General features: G+C 49.4%; 1 protein-coding gene across 1 annotated transcript in view; it reads left to right on the top strand.

Moving 5' to 3' along the window:
- CES1 (carboxylesterase 1) overlaps nucleotides 1-11,548 on the top strand; it is a 30,749-nt gene extending 19,201 nt beyond the window's left edge. Inside the window, exons 9-14 of the mRNA XM_055331950.1 lie at nucleotides 3,780-3,920; nucleotides 5,156-5,236; nucleotides 5,510-5,657; nucleotides 9,770-9,901; nucleotides 10,878-10,950; nucleotides 11,187-11,548. Of these exons, the coding sequence (XP_055187925.1) occupies nucleotides 3,780-3,920; nucleotides 5,156-5,236; nucleotides 5,510-5,657; nucleotides 9,770-9,901; nucleotides 10,878-10,950; nucleotides 11,187-11,370 (759 nt within the window). The 3' untranslated portion in view covers nucleotides 11,371-11,548. The remainder of the gene's footprint in view (nucleotides 1-3,779; nucleotides 3,921-5,155; nucleotides 5,237-5,509; nucleotides 5,658-9,769; nucleotides 9,902-10,877; nucleotides 10,951-11,186) is intronic.
- The last annotated feature ends 3,018 nt before the right edge of the window (nucleotides 11,549-14,566 follow it).

Genomic DNA, 14,566 nt, shown 5'->3' with positions numbered 1-14,566 from the left:
TGATAGTCACAGAGAGAGAGAGAGGGAGGGGCAGAGACACAGGCAGAGGGAGAAGCAGGCTCCATGCACCGGGAGCCCGACGTGGGATTCAATCCCGGGTCTCCAGGATCGTGCCCTGGGCCAAAGGCAGGCGCCAAACCGCTATGCCACCCAGGGATCCCTGGATTTTGATTTCAAGTGAGATGGGAAGTCTTTTTTTTTTATAAATTTATTTTTTATTGGTGTTCAATTTGCCAACATAGAGCATAACACCCAGTGCTCATCCCATCAAGTGCCCCCCTCGGTGCCCGTCACCCAGGCACCCCCACCCCCGCCCACCTCCCTTTCTACCAGAACATGAGAGACTCCTAACTCTGGGAAACGAACTAGGGGGGGTAGAGATGGGGTCTTGAGAGGGTTTTGAGCAGGGGAGTGCGTTGACTGTGAGTTTACCAAAGGGCTTTGTGATTGCCGCGGGAGCTGAAGCCCAGGCTGGGCCGGAACCGGGAGCCGGGCTGGGAGGCCTATCGCAGAGGGGATGGAAAAACGGGGCCAGAATCCAGATAATTTTAAAGTTGTGGCCGACAGGATTTGCTAATGGACAGAATGTGGGGCAGAAGAGACAAAGGGGGGTGAGCATGCCCCCGGGGTTTGGACTTCAGCCTGGCGGCGCCCAAGGTCCACACGGGGCAGCCCCTCGCAAGCACCGTGGAAGGCAGCGATGGTGTTCCCTGCGTACTGGTGCCGGTCAGCCTGATCGGATCGGGGCCCCCGCTGTCTCTCTCCTGGACTCTTCCACCTCTACTTTTCCTCTGCACCCTTGCCCCACGATGCTGCCTGCCGGGCTGACCCTTGGAAACACAGGTCAGGGCATATCACCTCCTTAAAAGATTGACCTTCCTTACATAACAAATGCCCTCCCTCCTACAGGATTATTCCTCCAGAACATATCGGTGTGGTGCTATGTGCCAGGCATTGTGCAGAGCATGTGCTGCACCGCCTAACCCTCCTAGGCCAGGCCCACACTGGCTGGGGCTTTGCACCCCTGTTCTGCTGAGTCACAATCACTTGGCAGAGCTTCTCCTGTGGCTGCCAGGAATGGCCTGTCATTCAGTGGCCCTTGCAGAGCAAGTGTCTGGAGCCACAGGTCTCAAAGTCTGGGATTCATCCCATTCCACCTGTCCTTATCTGGTGGCGGGGAATAAGGCACATGGTGTGTGGAACTGGAAACATGGCTCATGGAGCTGGTGCCTAAGGGAGGGCTGTGTAGCACTGCCAACGAGTAACATCTAAGGGGTACTGAGCTACCTCTGGGTGCCGGGTGGTGTGCTGAGTGTCCTGTGAGAGTCCTGGCACTTAATCCCCATAACAACTCATCTTACAGATGACAAAGAAAGCTCAAACAGGTGAAATTGTCCTGAATGACCAGCTAGTAGGTGGCAGAGCCAGGATTCAAGTCCAGACAGTCTAGCTCCCAAACTGATGCTCTTAATAGCTATTGTGGCCAAGTACGCAATCTAACCATAACCAGCTTCCTGAGTGGTGTCGTGAGAGTCTGGTGCCATCGAATCCAGGCCCATGTGAGTAATTTTCAGCAAAGGTAGTACCTAAAATGAAGATGTTTTTCAGTGCAATGTGAGCCCATCCTTGATGCTTTTAGTCCTGCCTTTCCTCTCTAATAGGAAGTCAGGTCTCTGTGTAAACACCTTGAGTGATGGGGAACTCACTACCTCCTTGAAGCACTGTTTATCTGTAGCAGCTTAGGTTCAAAGATTTTATTTGTTTATTTATTTTAGAGATAGAAAGAGAGGGAGAGATCATGGGGATGGGGGGGAGGAGTAGAGGAAGAAGGACAAGCAGACTCCATGCTGAGTGTGGAGCCCAAGGTAGGGCTCCATCCCAGGACCCATGAGATCACAACCTAAGCCGAAATCAAGAGTCAAATGCTTAACCAGCTGAGCTACCCAGGAATCCCCAGCAGTTTATGTTTAAATATAGACAGATAAATACAGCTGATCCTTATTAATGATGGATTCTGTATTTGTGAATTCATGTACTCACTAAAATGTATGTGTAACCACAAAGTCAATGCTTGTGGCCCTTTTGCCTCATTCATGGACATGCACAGAGTGACAAAAAGTTTGAGTGACCCTGTGCAGGCTCTCATTCGAGATCAAATGAGATCACCCTCTGTCTTCTAGTCTCATGTCTCACGCTATTAACACGTGTCCTTTCCATGGTCTACTTAGTGCTACGTTTTCCCCATTTCTGTGCTTTCTGTTGATGGTTTCACTGGGGAAGACGGCCCCTAGGCACAGCATTGAGGTGCTGTCTGTGCTCCGAAGGGCAGCAAGGCTGTGATGTGCCTTGTGGAGAGAAGTCATGTGTTAGATCAGCTCCTTTTGGGGTGGTTTACAGTGCTGCTGGCTGTGAGGTCAGTGGTAATGGATCGACAGAGGGCAGCCACGCAGGAAGGGGAAGAGGCAACTTGCCAATCGGTCTGAAGCTGCTCGGGAAAGCACTGAAGAAACATCTAGTGGGTGATGGAGCTGTGGGAGATCAGTGGCATTTGTGGTTTTATGAGATGACAGTGGGTCACCCATAACACAGTCTTGAGGCTGAAGGCCAGGTAAGTTCCAGGCACATTACCCAGAACCCAGGAAAATGGTGAGCCCTTCTTGGCTGGTGTCTACTTAGAAATAAACTCATTATTTGTAAGCAATGCATATGACATCAGGTGTCTTTAAACACGCATAAAACAGGGTTGATGAAAATGTGGCCAGGTACTTGCAGGAGCTTGACGTTGTACTTCCCCCCAGGAGCAGTGGCTCTAGCGTCTGCTGGTTCAGAGCTCACAGTGGCTTTTATAGACCTGAACTACCATAGATCACAGAACTGACTATAGAGAGAGATCAGATAGGCAAACATATACTGCAAATGGAGATATATAAATAGGTACACAGGGCAGCCTGGGTGGCTCAGCGGTAGCGCCACCTCCGGCCCAGGGCATGATCCTGGAGACTCGGGATTGAGTCCCACATCGGGCTCCCTGTAGGGAGCCTGCTTCTCCCTCTGCCTGTGTCTCTGCCTCTCTCTCTCTCTCTGTGTGTGTCTCTTATGAATAAATAAATAAAATCTTAAAAAAATAGGTATACACATATTTTATATATTTTATGTATTTCTATTAAACTTACGTAAAATGTATATGTCTATAAATTTCAATACTAAAATATATACACATATGTTTTATATATCTGTAAATTTAATCTATTTATATTTAATAAATTTAATGTATATATGCATATAAATATGTGAAAATATGTACATATGTATACATATATTTCATTTTTCTTTTTGGAGAGAGAGAAAGAGCATGAGCGAGAGGGGGTTGGTGGGGAGGGGCAGAGGGAGAGAGAGAGAGAGAATCTTAAGCAGATTCCGTGCCTAGTGTGGAGCCCAACTCGGGGCTTGATGTCATGACCCTGAGATCATGACCTAAACCGAAATTAAGAGTCAGATGCTTAACCCGCTGAGCCCCCCAGGAGCCCCTATGTATGTGTATTTCAATTTGAATGAGTTTTGTCCCCATCATCTTACCACGGGCAGTTCTGGAGTCCACATTCTGCCCTCTGGGTCACATGCACTTGGGCCCTTTGTTAAGGAGCCTGGGTTCTATTGCGACCAGCCATGGCCATGTAAGTCTGGGCTGCTGGCTTCCTGCTCAGACAGGTGGGGAGAGAGACATGGGCTTGGCCTCGGGAGGGGAAGTGCAGACAGACACCTGACGCCCTCCTCCACAGAGCTATCCTTTCCTGCCCACGGTGGTTGATGGAGTGCTGCTGCCAAAGATGCCCGAAGAGATTCTGGCTGAAAAGAAATTCAACTCTGTTCCCTACATCATCGGAATCAACAAGCAGGAGTTTGGCTGGCTTCTTCCAATGGTGAGAATGTGGGGGCCCCTTAGGCTCTCCTCCCCCACCTATCACGTCACCCCCCATCTCTGCTTTCAGGGTCTTATTCACTGCTACTCCTGTATCAGGGAGAAGACACCAGTGTGAACTGAACTCAAATCCCTACAACTAAAGGCTGGAGCCCTAGTCAAAGGCCTGGACAGTGCTGAGGGGAAGGCAGTACGGGGTGTGACGGGGTGGGGAGCTTGTCCACGTGGCTAGGCCACTTCGGTTTGTTAAATGGCATTTATCTAGAAACAAATTTTTGTCCCTAAGATAGGAGACAGTGGTGCAGGTTGCAGCAAGGTGCCCACCAGTCAGGGCTCTCCACGCCCACAGAGACTAGGAGAGAGAGGGGACTTACGGGCTGAATGACTGCATTTCAAAAGGGGGCTCTCAGGTCCTGGAAGAAACAGTTTGGGCTGGTAGATTTACATCTCAAAGGGCAGCAAAGCGAAGGATTTGTAATTGCAAGCTTTCTAAAGTAACTGCTCTAAGATGGGGCTCAGGGACCTATCAACCTATTACCAGGTTTTGGCCAGAATCAGCAGTAAATTCCCCTGGTGGCCAGGAGCTTTCTCAGGCAAGCGTTTTAAGGGACTCTGGGATATCTTCTCCATCCATCCTAGGGACAAAACCTTAAGCTGCTGGCAACCAAGCTAGAGTTTGGTCAAGTCCTGTAATGTGGAGGTTTGGATGGAGCATTATGTGCAGAGTCTTGCCATTCTCACTTCACAGTATTTCAGAGGTCATTGATGGACCAAAGCCATATGGGATCTGGGACTTCCTTGGTCATCTAAGACAGTCAGGTGGGGGTATTTGTAAGGTCTGTATTCTTTGCCCCAGAGCTCTCTGCTTCAACACTAGCCAGGCTTAAACGTTTCCTTGTATGTCTCCATGTCCAGGGTGGGGATTCTTGCCTAGAGATAGACACACACACACACACACACACACACACACACAGTGCAAAGGCCTGGGACAGCTTCTCTTCACATTGACTTTGTTCTTTTTGCACTGCTTGAGTTTTTGGATATAATAATCCTATTTATTAAAAAAATAATAATAATCCCATTTATTTCATTGATTTTACCCAACTTGTCAAGGACTCATGCTGTCAAAGTCATGACAAAGTGACTGTTAGCCTGCATTGGTCTGATTGGTTGGTAAGTTTGCTTCTTTCTGCTACTTCTTGATGATTGACAATTGTGTCACTGTTGTCCTAACAGATGATGGGTTACCCACTCTCTGAAGACAAGCTGGACCAGAAGACAGCCACGTCACTCTTGTGGAAGTCCTACCCCATTGCTGTAAGAGTCTAGGGAACCACAGCAACTACCTGAGACCCAAAGAAGGCCAGAGACTTGCCCCAAACAACTGAGCAATTAATTGACAGAGCGAAGCCCAAGGATGGAGGGCTCTGGCCCAATTTTTCTGTCTTTTCCACCTCACCGCCCAGGGTGTGGGTGGTGGCATAGGGCTGAAGAGATTCCTCATTCGTGCAAGCCATTCTTTGGCTCTAGAAGCAGCATCATTCACAGGGGCATGGGGCGGGGGTCACTTTTACTTCTGCTCCATTTCAGAACATCCCTGAGGAACTGACTCCACTGGCCAGCGAGAAGTATTTAGGAGGGACAGATGACCCTGTCAAAAAGAAAGCCCTGTTCTTGGACATGTTAGGAGATGTGGTGTTTGGTGTCCCATCCGTGACTGTAGCCCGTCACCACAGAGGTGAGTCTCAGAGGTTGGACAGGAGAGGGACACCGACCTCACCAGCTTCTCCTGTCTGTCCTGCCCACTTCTCAGCATAGACACATATGTGGAAACCACAAAAGGTCAGGCCTCCGGGGCCAGGTCCATATGGTCTGGGGTGGGCACTCTGTCTTACTTTGGGTCTGCCAGAAGCCAACTCTGAGAAGAGCATTTGAATGCAAGCAGCTCGTTTGGGAGGTGACCCCGGAACTCACCAGTAGAGAAATGGAGAAGTGGCACAGAGAAGAGAAGGGAGCCAACCAGAGCTGCCTAGGAAGCTGGTATCCTCTGTGGACACCTGCAGCTGTCACATCTCCAGTCATGTCTTGGGATTATTCCATGTAAGGGCAAGGGAACTGGGGTATTTAGCCTCCCACTCCCAGGAGTCATGGGTTAAAGCCTGTTCCCAAGGGCTGTTAAGCTCTGACTTGCTGCACACATGGGCAGAATGGCCAGTTAGTGGCCAAAGACCTCAGGCAGGGAGCTACGAACAGCAGAGGTAGAAGTCAGGCTGGCTTGCCCAGATGCTGGATATGTGATGAGGGAAGGACCCAGAGCATCCACCACTGGGGCTCCTCCCCGAGGTTCCTGTGGTCTGTGGGGCCAGAGGGCAAGTCTTAGAAGACATGTCTTGAAAGGTTTCCAAGATCAGAGCCAGGGGCAAGCTTGTTTGTTAACTAGTGGAGCTGGCGGTAGACTGAAACCAAGCATAGAATTAGGCTTGTCCAAAACCAAAAAGACAAAAAACTTGAGCAGTGGGAGGTGTGGTGGCAGGTGTTCTCAAGAGTATCCATGTCTACAGCTGGCTCCTGGCATCCTGGTATGTGGTGGGTCTACCACAGGACCGTCCCACATTGATCCAAGGCTGTGTATGTGGAGTGAGGTCAGGGATGGATTAGCTCATCTAGAGGATGAGGATGCATCCTTTTCTGGGTGTCTTTTTGAGGTCCTAATGGGACCCTTCCTTCACCTAGTCTGCAAGCCAGGAAATGGTTCTTGGTACAGACCCCTCTCTCTCTAAAACCCTTGGAAGGGTTTTCAGGACTTTCTATGCATGACAAAAAGCAGCTAGAGCTGACCTACTCTGTCCCGAGGCATCAGTAGAGTGAGGTACCGGTGCTGCTTCCTCCTCCCAAGGTCCTGATGAAACACTTCAGCCAGGGGCCACCTGGGGTCAAATTTGCTCTTTCATAAACTTGGTCTCTTGCCTCTGGATACCTGTCTGATTTATGGTATCTTATTCTATGTCACTTGCTGGTCCCAGCCACGCTGGACTTGTGTTGTTTCATCTGGTATCTGAGTCTTTTGCCAGGACTACACAGATTTCATCAATGTTATTCTTTCGTTTTATATTTGTCTCACTCTCTTTTTGATAAGAAAGGATTTTTCTGAATATAAATTAATATCCTACCCTGGAATATTATATGGAAACATGTGAAGAAAAAATCAGATACTACTCTGAATTCTTCACCTATAAACATCTGCTATAAGTTTTTGACATACTTCTTTGAATAATCTTTCCATGTCTTATATATAACTTAGAAATTAATTTTAAATCATGTGTTTGTTCATAAAACACTATTTTGCAAGCCTTTGTCCAATATCAATGAAAAGTCTTCAAAAAGATCCACTATTTCACAGAATGATGCATCAAAATTTAGTATTCCTGTCCTATTGGATATTTAGTCTCGTTGCTCGTATTTTAATGCGAGAAAAAACATGATGCTCAGCCTTATGTGCATACATTTTTAACCAGGTCTCTAAAAATTTTCTTAGGATTCGTTATTAGAGGTGAAATTCCCAGGGGGAGCCGTAAGAGCATTTCAAAATTCTTGACACATGTTGTGAAATTGCTTTCTAGTGTATGAGTGGGATTTCTTAATTCTCTCACTTGGAAACTCAGATTTTAAAATGAAGATAATGCTACTTATTTCATAAGCTTTTCCTTGAAAAAAAAAAAAGACCATCCCCATGTTTTCAATGGCATGCTTAGTTTATTAACTCTGTACTCTCTGCTTCTACCATATTCCTATTATCCTAATCTGTGCCCTACTTTCCTTTGGAAACTTGTGCTTGTAGGAATTTGATATACCTCTATGGTTTTAGGTAGAAAGTAAAAAAAAAAAAAAAAAAAGGAAAAAAAAAAAGGAGAATAATCTTTTGTGTGGCATGCTGCCCAAAGTTCTCTCCTTCATGAAAAGTTTTCCCTCTGCGATTGAGGGGCTCCTACCTAAAACTTCTGTGTGATGGAGGCAAAGTTACAGCCCCTTCTCTCAGAGGGTTCTGCTTGACCTTGAGGCAGCTGTTAAAAGGTGGCTTGCAGACCCACAGAAATGTTGCTTCTTCCAGACATCTCTTACTAAATCAAGGGCGCATTGACAGGGGTGAGGGAGGTGATTCAATAAATTATTCTGCATCCTCATGAGGGGATGCCATATATTGTTCAGTCATTTGTGGACAGATATTTAATGATATGGAGAAATGACTGTAGTATATTTCAAAATGACATATATATATATATATATATATATATATATATATATATATATAAAACATCCTCCCATTGTTCTATGCATAGAAGGGATATATGCTAATATATTAACAGAGGTGCCCTCAAGTGGTGGGATCATAAGTGATTTTTTTAAAGATTTTATTTATTTATTCATGAGAGACACAGAGAGAGACAGAGAGACATAGGCAGACAGAGGAGCAGGCTCCCTTCAGGGGGCCCGATGTGGGACTCGATCCCAGGACCCCAGGATCACGCCCTGGGCCAAAGGCAAACGTTCAACCACTGAGCCACCCTGATGTCCCTAAGTTATCTTTTTGTTCATCCTTTTTTTTCTGCACTCTAAGTTTGTTACTGTACTCAAGGGGGGTAGAAAGCAGTACAATTTCTCCTCCAGCCTGACTGGGGGCCTGACTTTTCCCCCATCAGACTCACTCCCCTGTGGATTTTAGGGTCCATGTAAAGCGCTGAGCTCCCGGGGCTGGTGGCCCCCAACTTAGCCCCGAAGGAGTGGGTGGACAGCTCTGGATGAAGCCATCTGTAGGAAAACTGCCACCTTTTGGGGGCTTGGAGAGGGGGTTCTGAGAGCAGGGGCTGGGGAGCAGGAGAAAGCCACCTTTATCCTCCCTCAGAGAACCCTTCTTTCTGCTGCCACCACCCAGGGCCCAGCAGGAAGCAAGACACGAGGCAATGGAGAAATAGAAAATGCTGAGTTTTACCAGATACAAGGTTTCTGAGGTTTCCCCAGATACAAGAGCCCGATTGTGCCCCTTTCCCTATGTCTGTATTTAAATATCAGAGCTGTCAGACCAGCAACTCAGGTTTACTTCACTCCTGCCTAGAAATTGGATGAGAAAAACACGGAAACTGTCCAAACTGAGCAGAACAGAAGGTTCCCATTGGGCTGCAGATAGTCTGCAAAGGAATCAAACCCAGCCTGTTTCCAGTGAAATGCAGCAGAGTAAGCAGTGTGTATATAGCTGTTGTGTGTAAACACATCGGTAGGCAACAGTGTCTGTGTGTATTGACCCAATGCCCCTACAATGATAGCCATTTTTAAAAAAGATTTTATTTATTTATTCAAGAGAGAGGCAGAGACACAGCAGAGAGAGAAGCAGGCTCCCCGTGGGGAGGCCGATGCGGGATTCGATCCCAGGACCCCAGGATCACACCCTGAGCCGAAGCCACTGGCCACCCAGGTGCCCCAGTGATCATCATTTTGAATGGATTTACACCCCCCACCCCCACTGATTTCAATATTTCATTCATTCTACCTTCATTCATTAATTCACTCAATACCTGGCTCAAAGCCATTTTCACCTCCACCAATTGTGCATCTTGGAGCCAATCACGGACCTTTCCCAGAGCTCTATTTCTCTGCTATGCTGGTATCCAGGGGTTTCCTGCAGGGTCACACCAGTGCACAGTCGGCTCTGACATGGGGCAGCCACTATTAATGTTGCTGTTGTTGCATACCCAGGACCCGGGTGTGGCTTCCTGTCCCCGAGTGCTGAGAGGACAGACCTGGTGATCCAGATGTGCGTCTTGTGAAATGAACTATGTGTGAACTATGTCTTCCCAGATGCCGGAGCCCCCACCTACATGTATGAGTTCCAGTATCATCCAAGCTTCTCATCGGACATGAAACCCCAGACCGTGGTTGGGGACCACGGGGATGAGCTCTTCTCAGTCTTCGGGGCCCCATTTTTAAAAGGTGATGGCCCTTGGGTGACTACACACTTGGAGTTAGAAGGTCCAGGTCCAGGTCTCTGTTTGGTGGGCTCGGGCAAGTTCCCCAAGATCTTACCCAGTTACACCAGAGTAGGGCTGAACTACAAAGATTTCCAATCTTTCTCTGGCTCCGACATGCATGATAGAGAAGGTAGAGCCATGTGCCCCCATTCGTCCTGTCTCTACGAATTCAGGCCCAGATATGGATAAGTCACATGGCAGGTCACCCACAGTGCCCTGCTCAAGGGCTGGAATGCCACCGCCCCCACTCACAAGAGCGTATCTGAATGTGAGCAAGAGGAAGGTTAGAATTGGTGTTGACTTTGAATCAGGGTTGAAGTGCATGTGTGTGTCTGTCTATCCAGCCATCCACCTAACCTAAAACTCATGTTTCTAAACTCAATATATTTAATAATAGAATACTTTTAAAGAAGACCTTTCACAACTGTCTCCAGTGTCTTAACTAGCAGCAGTTACAGATGACTAGTGTGTGACCCGCCTCAGGGCTGTTTGTGACATACCAGTGCCTTGGCATTAACCGCTCGGGTGACTGACTCCCTAGGGCTGTTGCACGTCGGCCAGTTTTCAGATTCTGTGAAAATGTGGGTAGGTTAAGGAGATTGAGGAAAGGCCCAGAAGGGGGCAATCCTGAGGTGGGGTTGCTGTGGTGGACACTGGGGGTGGTGCTGGGACCTCAGTAGGTGAAGGGAGTGTGGGATGTGCAGGCACAGATGACAAAGGTGGCCAGCTTAGGGACTGACTGTGGCCCTCTCCTGAGTCTTCCCTCAGTAAGTCCCAGGCTTGAAGTGCACACAGATTACCTAGATCTTCCTGAAATGTGGGTTTTTGATGCAGTCCATCTGTAGTAAGGGCTCAGAGTCTGAATTTCCAACAAGCTGTCCAGTGCAGCTGACCATAAACGCTTTGAGTAGCAAAGGCTTTTTTCTTCCTCCTGACAGGGGGTGCCTCAGAAGAGGAGATAAGACTCAGCAAGATGATGATGAAACTATGGGCCAACTTCGCTCGGAGTGGGTGAGCCTGGTGGCAAAGATGGAACAGGGGTGGGGAGGGCTGGGCGTGTTGGCCCTGTGACCTGACAATGAGAGTTCTCTGACAGCAGACAGGCTGCCTAGGATTTGGTGAGCTCCCTGCCTCTGGAGGTGGACGAGCCTCCTGGTGGAAATGAAACCAAGGGGTCCTGCAAATCTCGGTGTGTTGTTGGGACGCCACAGTGGCTTTGGGTAATCCTCACTTGATTCTGTTCCCAGGAACCCCAATGGGGAAGGGCTGCCCTCTTGGCCCGCCTACGACCAGAAGGAAGGGTACCTGCAGATTGGAATCCCCACTCAGCCAGCCCAGAAGCTGAAAAGCAAGGAAATGGCTTTCTGGACTGAGCTCCTGGCCAAGCGGGCAGCAGAAAAGCTGAGTCCCACAGAACACGTCGAGCTGTGAATGGGCAGCTGCCTGGCCTCGGGGCCTGGGGAGCCAGACGGGGCTATTCTACAGAGGGTGTCTATGAGCCAAAGAGGGATCTTACTGTGGAGGTTGGGATGGTCTGGTGGAGGAGGGAAGAGGTCAGGGAGAGGGAATTGTGGCTTCAATTTGGGGAATAAATGTTCTTTTGGATCAAGTCAGTGTGTGTCTTGGGCTCAGAGAAAGAAGGATGAATAGGGTGGGTGCCATTGTCTGGAAGGTGCCTCTGATGGGGGCTGGCTCCACCCTGAGAGCTGCCAGGGGTTGCTCTGCAGCTGCTCCATGTCTCTGGGCCCTCAATAACTTCCAACAACAGAACGTGGGTGGCCAGAGTGCAGTGTCCCTCTCCTCCATGTGGAGCTACCTGAAGAGATGGAGGTGGCACGGTCTATGTACACCCTTGCAGTGTCAGAGAGGAGAGGTGCCATGGTGACCCTGTGGCACTGTTAAGTGGCCCTTACTGACGCTCCCATGGGCCCTTAATTTTTCTTCAACATACGCAGCATCTTCCCGGACCCCTCCCTAAGGCTGTCTCTTCTAGCAACTTGGCTGGGCCCCGTCTGTAGCCTGGACCACTTCAGGATTTCTCATTAGCCCATCTGGGCTGGCTGCCCATTAGAATCACCTAAGCAGTTTTTTTATTTTTTTAATATTTTATTTATTCACGAGAGACACAGAGAGAGAGAGAGAGAGGCAGAGACACAGGCAGAGGAAGAAGCAGGCTCCCCATGAGAAGCTCAATGTGGGACTCGATCCCAGGACCCTGGGATCACGACCCAAGCCAAAGGCAGACGCTCAACCACTGAGCCATCCAGGCATCCCCTGAGCAGCTTTTTGAAAATGCTATTGCCCAGGCCCTGTCCTGATTATCATTCCTTTGGTCCAGGGAAGGGCCTGGGCATCAGGATTTTTTTTTTTAAGCTCCCTATGTTTAGCTGATGTGCAGCCAGCATTGAGAACCACTGAGCTGGTCCATGAGTCCCTGAAGGCGGGGACCCTTTCTAGAGGTCTCTGGGACTCCTGGGCACTACACAGTGTGTGTGCTGAATATGTGCATGGACGGAGGCTTGAATGCCTAAGCAAGAGAGTAAAGGAGTGTTGCTAGGCTCCTGGAGATTGCAAAAAATGTAGGCCTTCCCACAGGAGGAGACTAGGTGGGCAGAGTGATAGATGGTGGTCAGATAGAACTTCCCAAGGTCAGAGTGGGCATCGGCCTTCCGTCATCCGTAGATTATACCTTTGAATCCTATAATAACAGCAGCTAAAAGTTATTGAATATTTATTATGTGTCTTCATCATAAAGTACTCTTCATATCCAAGTAATCTGCACAGCAACCCTGGGAGGTGAATCCTTGCTATCAATCCCATGAAAAGTGAACACGAGGCTCAAGAAAACTCAGTGAGTAAGTGGCCAACAGGACTATGTACACAATTCGCTGCTCAAAATAAAAATTACCTTTATTTGAAAACATTTTTAAGAATTTCCAGATGGCGGGCAGCCCCGGTGGCTCAGCGGTTTAGCGCCGCCTTCAGCCCAGGGCGTGGTCCTGTAGACCCAGGATCGAGTCCCACACCGGGCTCCCTGCATGGAGCCTGCTTCTCCCTCTGCCTGTGTCTCTGCCTCTCTCTCATGAATAAATAAATAATTTTTTTTTTTTTTAAAGAATTTCCAGACGGCAACTGCAGAGCATTAAAGCGACCATGAGCTGGGAGCTCTGGGTCTCACACGTGTGAAGCCCGCTCTGGCGACAGAGCTGGGGTGTAAACCTTAGCAGTCTGGCTCTGGAACTGAGCCCACCAAGCAACCCTTCCCTCCTGAACGCGACACTTGGCAAATCCTGTCCTGGGCTGGTCCCGGCCTCTGGCGCGGGCTCACTGCCCCACTGACGCCCCGGCTGCCCTCTGCCTGCAGGGCCCGCATCACTCCCGCATCATCCCCCTGCTTCAGGGGTGGATGCGGGACCCTGTCCCCCGGCAGACACCCAGAATGTCCCCAGAATGTCCCCGAGTGGTGGCCATGCCTGAGCTGACGCTGCGACGCTTCCAGGGGTGGCATTCTGGGTCTCCTGCAGCCTCGTTGTCCTAACCGTGCAGGGTGGCTTGGGGAGCAGCTCCCCAAGTTGTAATCCTTCCTCAAACTGAGATTGACTATCCCTCGGCCCACGAGTTCCACAGAACTCCCCCAGTTCCGGGCACCTCAGGAGCACACAGGAGACTTCACCCATGTAGCGCTTCCCTACAGGACCTGTCCTTTGCCTGTCACCTGGGCTGGTGAACTAGTCTCCCTCCCCTTACTCCCCATGCTAAGGGGCCAGGGAGCCATCTGGATGGCCACACTTGTTGGCACCTTGCTATGGACAGACATAGCTGTGGCCCTCTGATCTTGCAGCTCCACTCATTAAGAGTCTGGGCTGGGGGATCCCTGGGTGGCGCAGCAGTTTGGCGCCTGCCTTTGGCCCAGGGCGTGATCCTGGAGACCCGAATCCCACGTCGGGCTCCCGGTGCATGGAGCCTGCTTCTCCCTCTGCCTATGTCTCTGCCTCTCTCTCTCTCTCTCTCTCTCTCTCTCTCTCCTGACTATCATAAATAAATAAAAAATTAAAAAAAAAAGAGTCTGGGCTGGCCTCTTCACTTGCTTCGGCAATAAAATATGGCAGAAGCGATGCTGTGCCTCGGGAGGCCCTGCACGTGTGCATGTACTCTCCTGAACCCCCGTGACGGCCACGTGAACAAGCCCAGGCCAGCTGCTGGGAACGAGACACCAAACGGAGGGGATCCATCCCAGGAGAAGCTGTCCAAGACCAGCTGGCCTCCCGCTGACCCGCAGCTGCAGGCACCTGGGTGAGCCCGGTCAAGGTCAGCTGGGGCCGGCCAGAGCTGCAGAACTCCCCGGGTGGTCTACAGACCCGTCAGCCAAGTACATGGCTGTCGTTTTGAGTTTCGGGGTAGTTTGTTACACAGCAATCACTTCCAGATACACTATGTGACATCCAAGTATGATCATATCACTCTGCCGATCTAAAACTTTTTAATGGCTCCTCATTGTCCTCTGAAAAAAGTTCCATGTCCCTACCTGAGCTTGGGAGGGCCCTCATCATCTGGATTTTGCTTTTTCTTACAGCCCTTGCACTTGGAAATTTCCACTGTGAATTTTTTCAGATCCTTCAGATCCTTG

The sequence above is a fragment of the Nyctereutes procyonoides genome, unplaced genomic scaffold, assembly GCF_905146905.1.
Source record: "Nyctereutes procyonoides isolate TBG_1078 unplaced genomic scaffold, NYPRO_anot_genome, whole genome shotgun sequence".
Lineage (NCBI taxonomy): Eukaryota > Metazoa > Chordata > Mammalia > Carnivora > Canidae > Nyctereutes > Nyctereutes procyonoides.
The sequence above is the reverse complement of the archived record's forward strand: the minus strand, read 5'-3'. Positions and strand labels throughout refer to the sequence as shown.